General features: G+C 39.1%; 1 protein-coding gene across 8 annotated transcripts in view; it reads right to left on the reverse strand.

The window, feature by feature from the left end:
- Window positions 1–15,447, reverse strand: part of ltbp1 (latent transforming growth factor beta binding protein 1) — a 178,605-nt gene that overhangs the window by 37,110 nt on the left and 126,048 nt on the right. For 7 of the 8 annotated variants that reach the window (XM_031748978.2, XM_031748979.2, XM_031748977.2 and 4 more), the window contains 3 exons: window positions 8,934–9,020; window positions 6,004–6,129; window positions 3,679–3,798 (listed from right to left, as the gene is read on the reverse strand). In XM_031748978.2, coding sequence (XP_031604838.1) covers window positions 3,679–3,798; window positions 6,004–6,129; window positions 8,934–9,020 — 333 coding nt within the window. The remainder of the gene's footprint in view (window positions 1–3,678; window positions 3,799–6,003; window positions 6,130–8,933; window positions 9,021–15,447) is intronic. The other variant, XM_039621402.1, reaches the window with a different exon arrangement.

The raw sequence follows: 15,447 nt of genomic DNA on the forward strand, positions 1-15,447 counted from the left end.
TCGTTTGTTGTAAGACTCAGATAATTATTTTTTTTTAAAAGCGAGACATTTTAAATGAGAATAATAAAGAAAAGTATTTCCTTGTCCCCCCCTTTCCCTGTTAATGCCCTACCTGGCCCCCCTGGCAACACTTTGTGCAGGGGTGGATCTAGCAGTTACCAGCTGTCAGCTACTTAGAAAAGGATCCTGGTGTTATTTGTCTCTCAGAAACAGTTCATAACTTCCCTTCAACTCATTCATGTCACCTAAAAGGTAAACCTGTTTCTCCATCACCTGTTCAGCTCTGATGATTCAGTAAGGACATCTCCTGGTTTCATCTGCATGTTTCCCTCTCACCAGATAACCAAACCGACATCATGACCAGCAGCTTTACAGCTGTGGCTCCAGCAAACATCAGCTGATACTAGAAATTAATATTAAATACATTCTAACAACAGCTGATCAAGCTTAAACGTGCTGCTGTTGTTTAACGCGACATCCGCTGGTTTCCTCTTTCTGGCGCAAAGTGGGCGATAAATAAACAAGAGAGAAAAGCCGATCAGCTGATCATTGATCAGTTTCGTGATTGAAGTAGAAACAGGAGAGGAGAGAATGAGAGAAGAAGAGGCAGCTGTGCAGCTTCAGCTTTGTGTCTTTTTCATTGTAGCTGAAGTCTGGGACAAACTGTGTTCCTTTTCACCTCAGTACGAAATGCATAATATTTTCTCTGAATACGAGACAATTCTGTTTTTTACGGGACGGTTGGAAACTCTAATAATTAACCGTATGAACAAAATAAAGTTCAACATCAGTAACATCATAGCACCCACCCAGCTGTATAGAAACTCCGTCATGCTAGCTAGCACGCAGTACGAAAATGTCAGCATACCGAAAATAAACTCCACCTAAACTTGGTTTATATCTGACCCAGATAGACTGCAGGTCATAACTTCTTACCTGAAGTTCAGTTCACCTGACGCTCCGACCGGCTGCCGCCTCGGGTCTCTCCTCTTGCCTCCCCTCTTGCCTCCCTTTTCCTTCATCCACCTGCTGGCCTCCACCACTTGCTAATGTTATTGAATCTGTGGAAGCTCCGTGATATCCACCACACGAAGTAACGAGCCTATCTAAATCCCAGTAACGAGTAACGCGTTCCTGGTTTTGGCATAATAACTAGTTACCGTGCTCGTTACCACAATAATAACGTAGTTACTGTAACGCGTTACTTAATAACGCGTTAGTCCCAACACTGATTATAACTAATGCATATTACATTGTTATACAATGGAAGCATGGCTTCAAATAATTAAACATGACTGAAAATATCTGTATTTACAAAAATGTCATCATTGGTTGAAGTATGTCGGTGTGAGTCGGATTCCATTCCAGGCTCTTCAGCATTCTGAAGCATAATGCACAAGAAGTCGTCAGAGCTCAGAGTAAATCATCTGTTGCTAAGTCTATCAGCTATAGTGGCTATGAAGACACTTTGCACAAGGAATCAGCACACAAGTCCTAAATGATTATGCTCCACCGTATCTCGAAAACATCATCCCATCATCCCAGTCGAGAACGTTGCTTTCAGACTGCAGGTTCACTTGTGGTTCCTAGAGATGTTTAAAGTACAATGGGAGGCAGAGCCGTCAGCCCTCAGGCCCTCTCTTCTGAAAACAGCTACCAGTTTGGGCTCAGGGGACAGACACCTTCTTTACTTTAACATTGACTTCATACTTTCTTTTTTGATAAAGGGCTGTAAGTGGCTCAGTCTGCTAAAAGACCTCCCGTGATGCACCCAGCACTCCCCTCTTTTCACTCCCGTTATTAATATATAATTTTCATGGTTGCCTTTCATGTCATTAACTTTCGTTTATTCTCTCCTGTAGTTAGTGCTTTGTCAGTTTTGTTCTTCGTGGTCTCTCTATGCTCTCTTTTTTTGTCTTCACAGATGGCTGCACCTTCTCTGAGCCTGTTACTGCTACATGTCTCTTCCTGTCAAGCAAGAGTTGGTTTTCTATACAGTCATCAAGATCTCCAACTGCCTGATCGTTGTTTAAGATGACATTAGCTTTGGGTGGCAGTGCTATGGAGAGGAAGCTCAGTATAAATCAAGTTACTAAATTGATGTGAATCGAATATGATTTATAGCAATTTATAGCAACGACCCAAGCAGCACGGTGGCACAGTGTTTAGCACTGCTGCCTAGTAGCAAGAAGGTCCTGAGTTCAATTCCACCATCAGGCTAGGCTCTTTTTGTGTGGAGTTTGCAAGTTCTCCCCATGTTTGTGTGGGTTCTCTCCGGGTACTCCAGCTTCCTCCCACATTCAAAAAACATGCATTTAGTGGGGTTAAGTTAATTGGTGATTCTAAATTGTCCAATGGTTGTCTGTCTCTGTGTTATCCCTGTGGCAGACTGGCGACCTGTCTAGCGTGTACCCTGCCTCTCGCCCTAAGAGGGCTGGGATAGGCTCCCTGCCACCCTGAAAAGGATAAGCCGAAGATGTAAGATGGATATCTTTTTTGCTCCCTGATGCTAAAGTACATCTTGGGAATCGAAGTCCACTTCCTTCTTTTATCAATAGTGTCATCATCAACTACAGGAAGCGACTGCCTACAAACTGACATAATGCCGTTTACTCTAACCATCAAAAATGAATGCCTAATCCTAACTCTCAGCCTAAACCTAACCATGACCTAATTGTAACCCAAAAATGCCCTCAAACTCATGGACACACACACACAAACACACACACACACACACACACACACACACACACACACACACACACACACACACACACAATCTAGTAGATGTGAGTTTGGCAGTCACATGCAAACACTTGTGGCATGGTTTATTATTATTCTATGAAGGACTCTGCACAGCCTAATTCTTTTCTCTTGCTTCTACCACCGTTCTCAGTTGTGGCTTGGCTTGCCTGACATGGTGTGTCAAAACCTCACAGCTAACCTCGAGTCACATAGGATACAGGAGTGGCAAAGTGCTAAAAGAGTAGAGATGGGCAAACCTTTGGTGCCTGCTAGAAATAATAGCATTTCCAGGAAAGCGTGGGAAAATGTTGTGTATTCTTTGGCGTGGTTTGCAATTTCATTTCTCGACTGGTACAGGTGTACAACCTTACATCTGTTTCCTGGGTTGATCCCTTAATGTGTTGACTGCCAGACATAGACACCATGAGGCTAAGGGTTATCCTGAAAAATATAAGTGTTCTCTAGGCCATTAATGGCTTATACTGGAAGTTGGCACACATAATGGTTTCCTGTTGGTTTTCTGATGATTACAGAGATTTGCTAGCTTTGCTAGCAACCATATACAATATTTTAACTATGTGATCAGATAATTAAAAGAAATTTGTTAAAAATGAAAAATCAGAAACAGATGAAAACCTCTCTTGGTCTTTCTCCATGTGTTTTCAGGCAGTCACTGTAACTCCTCCAGTCCATGATTGTGTGACAGGCTCAAAGTAACACAACCTTTACTCTACACTAATCAGCAACCTAGATACAACCCGGTGACTTCAGCCTCTGTATGACATTAGTGCAGTGTTAATATATATGTCTTATATTACACACTGTTTAGTTTAGTTTAGGCACATTATTAATTAAAACTGAATTAAAGGAGTCTTGCACTGCAGTAAGGTCCAAACACACAGACATGTACATGTTAACAGTGTAAAGACCTACCTACACACTGGCCTCCTTGACCCAAGAAGCCAGACGGACAGGAGCCACAGGTGTAACTACCAGGCTCATTGAAGCAGATACCAGAAGGACACACTAGCCTGTTTTCACATTCATCGATATCTGAGAACACACAAATACGCTGTCACAACAAATGCAATACAGGATGTTCAAAAATGGTCATTCAGTATGCACTCTTCTTTTAGCTCTAGTTTTAGTCTCTACCAGCACTCTCTGGCTCTGTAGCTGCTGAATCCTTCTCTGCATGTCTGTCTGTGGTTTGGCAGACGTTCATCAGCTTCACTGTAAACAGCTGAGTCAATAAAGTCAATATATCACTGAGCTTCTCCAACCCTACTCTCCAAAGCGGACTCTTAGATCCACTGATAGTGGTCTTCTATCTATTCCACGGACCCGTTTGAAAATGAAGGGGGATCACGCTTTTCAAACCCTGGCTCCAGTACTGGAGTACTTTTATTCTATATTTATACTGTACTATTGCTTTGTTTGATATGCTTCTATACTGCTATATTGTTTGTTTGACATGCCTTCATTCCCATGTGAAGCACTTTGTAACAGCTTTTTGTCTTAAAAAGTGCTATATAAATAAATTTTACTTACTGACTTACTTACTTACTTACTTAATAAAGAGCAACATTTCTAAAGCTGGTTCACCAAAACTCAATTTCTTCCACATTACCAGCTGTTTTTCAAAGAAAAAGTATTAAAAAGCAGACAGACAGAAACTGTTTATCACTCAGAGTTCTAAGTCATCACAGGTGACACACATAATGTTATATTTTGGTGAAAGGCAAAAGTGACTGGGACCTGGAAGAGACTAAAAACAAAGCTAAAAGACTGCAACAAGGATCTCACGCTTGGGCAGTATCAATATCACAGGGCATCTAAAAATCACAACAAATACATTTTTTCCCTTAGAACTGACTTGATGGTAATTGTCGCAATTTACAAAGTACCCGTGTAGAAATGTTCACCAGTCAAATATGTATCGTAGGAAATCTTACACACCATGGTGTAATGATTTTTATTAGAACATCTAAAACAAAAACTCCTGCTTTTGTCTGCTTTGCATTAATCTTATTAATAGACACCATGGTTGCAAACCCACATGCATATAAACATCTCAAAGAAGTCATAATCTGATCCCAGAGCCTCTGCAGCTGAGCAGAAAAGATTTTATTGCGGCTATGGAGAAATCATCATCACGCCTGTTTGCTCTCTGAGCCCTAATTCAATATCATTTTGGTGGGTGGGGAGAGCTGCACTGAAACGGCAGGAAACCACGTAATGACACAGTGCATCACATTCATATCCCAATAAGGCTGATGAACCGGGAGGAGGGTGGCGCTGATGCCGGTAACAGTGTGGTTGTTGGTCTCGTCCGAGATTCCACTGGCTTAGAATTCCTTTAGAATGGACTTGTTAGTGAGCGGAGCTTTGTTTGACCAATGCCAGATGTTATGGATGTGTATAGCATAAATACTGTCCTAGTGCCTGATTTACTTTGACTGTAAATGTTCCTCCATGTCTTACGTTTATTCCAGAACAGGATACAGCATATGGGGAATAAGCTTTAGATATTTATTTGCTCTGGGGCTCCAGCCTAACAAACATATTAGTCTATAATGAATTATGTCTAAGTTCTTAGCTCATTGACTATAGTAAGAAGTAGGCAGTAACTAAGAACTTAGACCATAATTCATGCTAACTCACAAACTTCTCTTCAGTCAAATGTACTGGTTCTTGAACTAAGGTTCTTGGGTCTTGGGTGCAATCCAGCAAACCCACACAGTGCCTTTCACGCAGTGGTTCTAAAACGTTTTCTTTTTCTACTCCCTACTTCGGAAGCCAAAAAAAAAAAAGCTCACACTCTACACCAAAAAAATCTCGAAAAGAATACAATTGTTATAAAGAAAGTAAATAAAATTTTCTAATGTGCCTCCCTTTATTTCAATAATAATTAACTTCCTTTTTCTTACAGAAGGTGGTGTAAAGATGCTGGTTTGTTAGATTGTATCCACAATTTCATTCAGACCTCATGGCTGTCTGTGATGAGAAGGATTAAACTTTCGGACAGTATATGGGGAAGCTGGAAACAGATCACAAGGAAAAAAAGAGTGCTTTAAGTTGAGAAAACAGCCATTTGCTGTTCATTTCTTTTGGACATGGGCCATTCATTTCACCTATCATATCTCAACTGCAGGACACTGATTCTGTGAGCTTTGCTAAAATCATGTTGCTCTTGTTCGCACTACACATGGCTTACAAACCTTGTTTAACCTCAACTCTGACTAATACATTCCTTACCTATGCAGGTGGTTTGGGCCTCATCCAGGTGGTATCCTTCATCACAGTGGCAGATATAGCTCTCAGCTGTGTTGTAACAAATCCCGTGGCCGCAAATATAAGGGTTGATCTGGCACTCGTCTACCTCTGGGCCAGAAGAGAAACAGGAGAGCACTAATGTAGCAGCACTTTTAAGAGCTAATAATGGGTCCCATAGGTTACTATAAAGAGCTGCAAGGAACCACAGCATACCATTAATGTACCACAAGTTAACAGCTTAATAAAAAAGCATCACAAGTTCACAAAATCTACCACAAAGTAGCCGAAAGCAACTGACTGCAGAGCAGGTGACGAAATTAAAACCATATCACCGACGAAGTGTTTTATTATTGGCAGTTAATCTCAGCATATCGTGAAGAAGCTCAAATAAATACCTTTTTGTACATTGCAGTTATCCTTGTGAGCTGCTTTTCACAGTAAATCCTTTTTAGTTCATCAGTAAATGATTTGAGATGTGAGTTTGCACCACAGCAAACATCTTTGACAGTTAGCGATGCAGTTATTTTCCAACTGGAAAAGCTAAGATGTAGATTAGCTCTGTGCTAACAAGTGTTACTGGACATCAGGCAATAGTTCGAGAAGTTTTAAGAAGACTCTATGGACGACAACGTACACAAAAAAATCTGTTTTGCACAGTGTGCACACTATATATAACAAAGTCCATCCACAAAGTGCAGAGACACATACAGTTAGAAGTATTTGGACAGTGAAGCAATTTTGCTCACTTTGCCTGGACCAACCAAAAAAAATCAAGATCTGATTGCAGACTTTCAGCTTACATTAAACACTTTTGGAATTACAGTCATTTAAAAAAAAAAAAAAAAAAAAAAAACCCTGCAAAAATCTGACTGTAGTACTAAACACAATTCTTATATTTAAAATTATTTTAACTTGTTAATTACCTTTGAGCCTCAGAAAATGTGGGAATATGTATAAAAAGGTATAAACATTTGTCATTTTGATAAACCCCTTGAATTAAAGCTGAAAGTCAACTTTAACTAATAATTCTAGTTTTGGACTGAATCAAATATGTCAAATACAGTTGCCTAGTTAGTCATAGATTCTTCTATATATTCTATGTACAATGTACTATTCTATGTACTGTGGGGCGATCGTGGCTCAAGAGTTGGGAGTTCGCCTTGTAATCGGAAGGTTACCGGTTCAAGCCCCGGCTCGGACAGTCTCGGTCGTTGTGTCCTTGGGCAAGACACTTCACCCGTTGCCTACTGGTGGTGGTCAGAGGGCCCGGTGGCGCCAGTGTCCGGCAGCCTCGCCTCTGTCAGTGCGCCCCAGGGTGGCTGTGGCTACAATGTAGCTTGCCATCACCAGTGGGTGAATGACTGGATATGTAAAGCGCTTTGGGGTCCTTAGGGACCATAAAAGCACTATATAAATACAGGCCATTTACCATTTTACAATATGGAGAAATAATATAAATTTATTCTCTCAATGACTTCATGAAGTTTGGAGCCTTTGCAGCACACTTGGAATATAAAGTTCTTGGAGAAGGTCTTTTTCAAACTCTAATCTTTTAGTTCAGCATTTCACTCAATTTGAGGCAAATGTCCCAGCGCAGAACCTGTGGAACTCCGTAATTAAACTTCGTGAGGGAAGAAGATTCCTTATTTAGATGAATAAATTGGAGTCAGTAATTCAGACCACTGCAGCACAGTCCCTGTAATACCTATGGCATGTTCTAATCTTTGTAATAAAACATTGCGGTCAGCACTATCAACCTGGTCTGAAGTCTAGTACGGCAAGTATAAGACGAGTTCAGTGTCAGAGGCCACAAGAAGATAATTCATAAACTTCAATGTTGTTTCTGTAGGCTAAAAAGGTTTGAGATATTCCTATAATTAGCTAAGACAGATGAGTCTAGAGAAGACCTTTTAAGTAATAGTTTAATTATTGCCACCCTAAGGTGGAGAGTGAAGCATTAATTAACAGTAGGACTTCTTTGAGCAGTCTTGCAGAGAAGATTTGGCGAGTTTTTCGTGGGCACAACCCACATACGTAACTCTGCTGCTCATTTTCCTTACAAATGTGGTACTGCTTCAGAGGAAATAAACAGGCTTTCCATCAGTATAGGATTAATTGCCAATAATAGTTGTTACAATAAAGAAATAATCGACCAAAGACAAATTTCCTTACTTTTTGTGCTAAGTTTAGTTAGGGTAAAGGAATGCTTGGCTCAACTCTAACTTTCTGCCAGCCTGGCCACCGTGCTGAAGAGAACCCTGGGGTTTTCTTATTTTCTTCAATGGGTGATGAATAATAAGATGTCTCTGTAGATTTATGGATTGCATTTGGATTGCATCCAGGTTAAATGAAACACTGAGACACTATTTCTGCTCTAGCTTATGGGTTATCTACATTAAGGTCCATATTTGGGAATTGTACCAGGGAGTCAAACACTTCTGATCCCAGGCTGTCTTTGTCAGAGGAGCCACAGTATTCGGGGTTGTACGCAATGAGAACGTAAGACTTTTAATAAGATAATCAACCTGCTCATGGTTCAGTTGTGTGAGTACAAAATCGAACAGCAACCCCCCCGACTACTCACAACCATGACTGTCAATGCTGCATGCTGGGTGTATTCTGATTATATTCCTATAGAACATTTTTGTAATTAGCTAGAGCTTGTTATGTCACAGTTTTTGCATAGGTGTTGCTGCTAATATTTTCTGGCAACTGATTTGCAAATTACTCGGATCTTTCTTAAATTGAAATGGTTCAACTCTTATGAGGTAGACACCAACTAGCATTTACACAATTACAAAAAGCTGGTGCAAAGAAAAACACAATGAAAAAGAGAAAACAAAAGAAAAAAAACACACAAAAAAACACAAAAAAAGTTTGCAAAGAAAGAGTGAAGAATGTTTCAGTCCTACCTGCTGACTGGGTAGGTGCAATGTCCTGGCCTGCATTAGTTGGAAGAATCTCTACTGGTGCAGGAGGAGAAATCCTCTCAACCACTTCTGTTGAACCAAAAAGGAAAACCACAACACAAGCCATTAGTTCTAGTATGCATGTAGTTTATTCTTAATTCAACATATTTTATTTTGGCATATTCATTTTGAACACATTCAGAATTTACTTGTAGCTTAATTCTTTAATGCCAGCAACACTGAACTGTAATTAACTACTAAACTACACTGGCAGACTGGTGTCTCTCCCAAAGTGCCTAAGCAACAGAGTACCAAAATCATACAGTGGAGTCTAAGTGGTACCTTGGGTTTGTATAAGAGTCTTGACAGATGGACATGTGACAGACAAAATAAAGTTCTCATTGTTTGGCAAGGCAAGACAATGCAGTTTACAGCAGTTTTGGGTGTATTCATACAAAGCTGAAGTTATAATGAGAGAGGTCAGATAGGACCAGACCAAATCACGCCCACAGATATGCACAGACCACAGTATGATAGCAATGCTTAGAAATGCAACTCTGAATGCATATGTCTAATCGGTTGGTTAAGACCACAGACACTAGGGAAAACAGATTGGAGACTGCTCCACAACATGTGTAATCAACAATCAAATGCATTTGAAATGGTTCCTTCAAAGATGGGAACCAAATCTAAGATGACTTACAGTCAATTATTCTCTTTAAAACACCTTTAAGATTTTGAGAAAAGAGAGATAAAACAATTGTTAAGACTGAGGCAGTCTGCTATCAGTTTTTGATTACAAGGGGTCAAGTTGGCACTGCTCTGCATGCAAAAAAAATGTGATTAACTGTAAAAAAGTCCGATTTTTTTTGTTGCCTGTTGCAAATCTGGTGCTGTCTACATCAGAGGTATACAGATGGATCACAAACAATCTACACATCAGGCACGGTTCTCAGCCACAGACTGGTCTGGAAGTAAACACGGTAAATTTATATACTTTATACATTTATAAATAAACAGATACAACTAGTTCATTTCATTAATGGCCAGCACTGTACCAACAACAGTGCAGATTTGCAGCTCAAAAATCAAGGAATGAGTAATGTACTGACAGAATAATACAGTGTAAGCATAGTTGCATTGCTCTCTGAAGACAGCACGGTAGCTAAGATCAATCAGGCTGAAGATCAATATGTTTATGACCTAAGGTTGAATGCTTATGCTAAAATTACTGGAGATGTTTGTGGACCTCACAAACGAGTCTAAAACCTATCACAATCCCATTAATACATGCATTTTGACAGTCATATGTTTTGTAATAGCACCAATCAAAGCAAATAAATGAATGAAAGACATGAATGTTGATATGAAATGTTTGCATTGAGTAGAAATGTGACTAAAACTCTGAAACACATCAACCCACTCGGCTCACAGTAAAAAGGAGCATGAGATGCATCGTCTTATCGTCTCACAGGATTCTCCTTCTCCCTCCCTCTGATAGTCCATTAACCTCTTAAGCAGGGGCGGATCTAGAGAAATTTTCTTAGGGTGGCATGAGGGTGGCAAAGAAATCAAATGGGGTGGCAAAATCAAAGCCTTTTTTTTTCCCCAAACACATATGCAGGTGGTTACATATGGTTAAAATGATTCAAATGCAGTAAGTATACACGTTTTTCATATAAATATAGTCTATAACTTAATTATTGTCTGTAGCCCACATAATTACACACTTTAGTTACATAAAACATGTGAGTTTTGATCTTATGTACTATATAGCCTGTATAATAAATAAATATGTAGCCCAATAAGTATGAAATCCAGAAACCTACACAACATGGGGCGGTTCATTTACAAATACAAGTCTAACTTAAGTTTCACACTGTTTTTTGTTAGAAAACAATCACATTGTTACAGCTTAAATTACACAAAATGTCAGTAATCTGCACTGTCATGAACAAAAATTTAAACCTAATTTTTCATGATTTGTTGGATTAACCCACTGAGGTCTGAAATACAACTGGCCATTTTTGACTCCTTTTGAGTTTACGTTTGTAATTCACCCTCAAATTGTTTCATTTGATTTTTTTCTATGGGCTCAAAATGTGGTCATAAATATTTTGTACTTGTAAATCAGTTTTGTATGTGTAAAAAGAATTTGTGCGTGCGTAAAAAAGATTTGTATGTGTAAAAAGATTTGTGCGTGTGTAAAAAGATTTGTATGTGTAAAAGAATTTGTGCATGCGTAAAAAGATTTGTATGTAAAAAAGAATTTGTGCGTGTGTAAAAAGATTTGTATGTGTAAAAAGAATTTGTGCGTCGCGTAAAAAGATTTGTATGTGTAAAAAGAATTTGTGTGTGTATAAAAAAGATTTGTATGTGTAAAAAGAATTTGATGTGTGTAAAAAAGATTTGTATGTGTAAAAAAGAATTTGTGCGTGTGTAAAAAGATTTGTATGTGTAAAAAAAAGAATTTGTGCGTCGTAAAAAAAGATTTGTGTGTGCGTAAAAAGATTTGTGTGTCGTAAAAAGATTTGTATGTGTAAAAGAATTTGTGCGTGTGTAAAAAGATTTGTATGTGTAAAAAAGAATTTGTGCGTCGTAAAAAAAAGATTTGTATGTGTAAAAAGATTTGTGTGTGTGTAAAAAAAATTTGTATGTGTAAAAAAATTTGTGCGTGTGTAAAAAAGATTTGTATGTGTAAAAAGAATTTGTGCGTGCGTAAAAAAGATTTGTATGTGTAAAAAAGATTTGTGTGTGGACTTAGCCAAAAAAAACCCTGCAAGTTACAAGTACGAATTTTGACCCTATTTTTCTTCCTGTCATCTGATTGGTCAATGTCATGTCAATCACAAATGTAACAATCCAATCAGAGAACAGATGGGTTTGGCTGTCGGAGGGGCACTTTTTTGAACCGCAGGTCCTTGAAGGGTAATACAGTTTGAAGCTGGAGGATCTCTATATAAATATCCGATAGCAGCTAGGTCCCCTTACTTTCAGCAGCTGTTGAAAGGATAAAGTTGTGGTATATCAGTGGTTAGAAATACCATTATTACTTTAGGATTAGTTTAACACAAAGTCAGGGCTGACCCAGGACCATTGCTGTGAGTCACAGTGCGCAGCATAAAGGTCCTTTCACATCGGACGCAGGACGTGATGCTAATGCTAACTGCTAACTAAAAGTAAAGGATCCAGAATTTGCTGCGCTGGCTGCTGAGCTCTGTGGGTTTTTGCAGCAGCTCTACCTGTACTAGATGCACCTGCTCCTTGTCCTTTCTATCTCTGACTTTATGTCTCTACAAGAGTTTCTGTTTTTTTTGCTAGTTCTTCAAATGTTCAATAAAAACATGTATGCTAATTCATAACGAAGAAAGCTTTGTAATGAACACTGTCATTTCCAAAACACTGCCCCCCCCGCGGTCCGCAGCGCTGTTGAAAAGGCTGTGGAAGTCCCTGTATAAAGCACGTAGACCTGTGACACAAAAATCACCAAACTCGGACAACCACAGACTGTTTTCCTTCGTGGTGATGAAGGAAAACGCTGGGTTGGCATATAAAAGGGCATTTATTCCCTTCAAGGACCTGCAGTTCAAAAAAGTGCCCCTTCGACAGCCAAACCCATCTGTTCTCTGATTGGATTGTTACATTTGTGATTGACATGACATTGACCAATCAGATGACAGGAAGAAAAATAGGGTCAAAATTCGTACTTGTAACTTGCAGGGTTTTTTTTTGGCTAAGTCCACACACAAATCTTTTTTACACATACAAATCTTTTTTACGCACGCACAAATTCTTTTTACACATACAAATCTTTTTTACACATGCACAAATTCTTTTTACACATACAAATCTTTTTTACGCACGCACAAATTCTTTTTACACATACAAAACTGATTTACAAGTACAAAATATTTATGACCACATTTTGAGCCCATATTTTTCCCTTTGCCTTGTTTGGTATCATTCTTTTCAGCTCAACTGAATTTAGTTGTTTTTTTTCACTGACATACTGCATTAGTATTACTGATCTGAAATCACACAAAGAACTTAAAATCCTAGTAGTATTTTTTACTGTAAAAAAAAAAACCCCACAGACATGTTGAGTAAATTTTTATAACTTGAAATGCAAATATAAATTGTACATTTTGTAAACATATACAACTATTTCTCTAAAAATGCAGTCAATACACCTGCCGGTTTTTTTTTCATTTTGTACAACCATTTAAAAATATTACTAAAACTAAAATGAGAGAACAATCAGGTGTCGCAATAAGAGGCCCCACAAATGATGTGTGCCAGTAAAAAAAAAGTTTGTCCACCAAAAGACAGGAGAACAGCACATGGACAAACCTGCAGGCCTGACAACAGCAGGTGTATCACTCCGCTGGTTTTCTACTTAGTGACAGTGTTTACATTACAAATGTGCCTTTGTGACATTCATTAGTGCCCTCACTGACACACAAAACAAAACGACTACACAACAGAACAACTACACAAGACAACACAACAAGTATACACTCCACACTAAACGTCACAAATCTCCCACATCTAAAAACTCTCTCTCTCACTCGCTTGCTCTGTCTCGCTGCTGTTACCGTCACTCCCAATACTCTCCCCTCTTCCTAAACAACCAAATCCCACGTGTTGACTTTTTTTTTTTAATTAGTCGACATGGTGCATGGTGCAGGAAAGAGGTGGCTTTTTTTCCTTTCTTTACTGTTTTCGCGCTGTCCTTAGAAAACACTTAAAACCCACACACACAAAAACGTGACGACAGTATTTAGTAAAAAGCGTGGCTTATATATATTATCATAACTCTGGATTTACTGGCCTGTAATTAAAATTTAAAAACTTTGAACTCCGAACTTTCAATATGGGCTGAAATAGAGACTCAGCGTGGCTGCAGCTTGTTGCTATGTCAGCTTAAAACAGTCATGTGATTTGGAGGTGCAGCGTGTCCGTGGACCCCACAGGGTTAATAACACTCACCTTCCTTCCATTTCCAGAGTGTAACATCCAACCAAATGTGTAAAATCCGAAATTCCCATGGTGTTGTTCAAAATGTGCTCTGGCACAATCATAAGCATCGCTTGCTACTGAAAACGAGAAAAAAGGCGGTCCTGCTATGGGCTGAACCATTTATTAATGGTGGAGGGGGGGAACACTATGCAATATATTCAGTTTTAGCAATTATATTCACTGTTGACTGTAACTACGCTCAAACTGTTAATGCTATCTTATTTTAATAAACAACACTGTCATATGCAAAACTGGGGTGGCACTTGGGGTGGCAAGGGATCATTTTAGGGTGGCAGTTGCCACCCCATGCCACCCTTCTAGATCCGCCCCTGACTACGCTCAAACTGTTAATGCTATCTTATTTTAATAAACAACACTGTCATATGCAAAACTGGGGTGGCACTTGGGGTGGCAAGGGATCATTTTAGGGTGGCAGTTGCCACCCCACGCCACCCTTCTAGATCCGCCCCTGCTCTTAAGCCCCAAGGGGGTTTCTGAGCTTCCTGCTTGAAAATGCAATGCCTAAATTAAATTGATTACTTCTCTGCAATTACAAACTCTGTCCTTACAATCTTGGTATCAAAATGAAGCTAACACTTGGGGCATTTAATCAGAGGTGTAAATATTAAAGCAGATATTACTGTGTCAAAGTTACTGAGACTGGAACACAGAAAAAGTAAGTAGATTTTATTCTCGCCTAATTTTTTTTTGTAATTTTTAGCATATAACCCTTTTAAAAATATGCCTCAGCTCATATTTGGTTCCAGAAATCCAGTAACCAACATATAAGCATAATCTGTGCAAAGATTTGTGTTTCTAAAGTAAAACAGTGAAAAACTACAGCCCTGTCAATACATGAATATCCAGACGTTGTACAAAAATGTCCAATTTTGGCACACAATTGGACACCATGCCAGTTTATTTTTTTAGGTATTAAAGAGCAGAAATTAATAAATTTTATTAACAGGCCTAAAAATGCTTTTTTTAAAAAATATATTTTTGAAGAATTAACCACACATTTACATGGTAATGGCCCTTTTCTGCCATGCGCATAGAGCGCTTCATTGGCCTCTGGCCCTTTAAATTCTGAGGAGCTGTAATTTTGGTTTCTTTTGGTCAATTTGCATGATTGACACCTCTTTTTAATCGTTTTAGCCAATAGATTCAAAGTAATGATGCCACGTTCACGTCACTTCAACCAATCAGACGTTATAATGCCAAAACCCACGTGTGTCCAAATTTACTGCATGTGGCGTCTGTCCAGTCACGTGTCTGTAGGTGGGTCTAAAATGGAGGTTGTTGACGGAAAACGGCTCCGATGCCGCTAGGTTGGCATGGTAACTACCGGCTATCACGTGGCTACCGGCTACCGGCGAAAATAACGGAGGAAATCTGGACGGTAAGCCAATTTCTGTCTTAGCGCATTTGCGCGGCTGTGTGTTTTTGTGGTCTTCTTTTGCGGCTAATTCAGTGAATTTTGGTCTGATTGTGGTGAAAC

This window comes from Oreochromis aureus, linkage group 13 (assembly GCF_013358895.1).
Source record: "Oreochromis aureus strain Israel breed Guangdong linkage group 13, ZZ_aureus, whole genome shotgun sequence".
In the NCBI taxonomy this organism is placed as follows: Eukaryota; Metazoa; Chordata; class Actinopteri; order Cichliformes; family Cichlidae; genus Oreochromis; species Oreochromis aureus.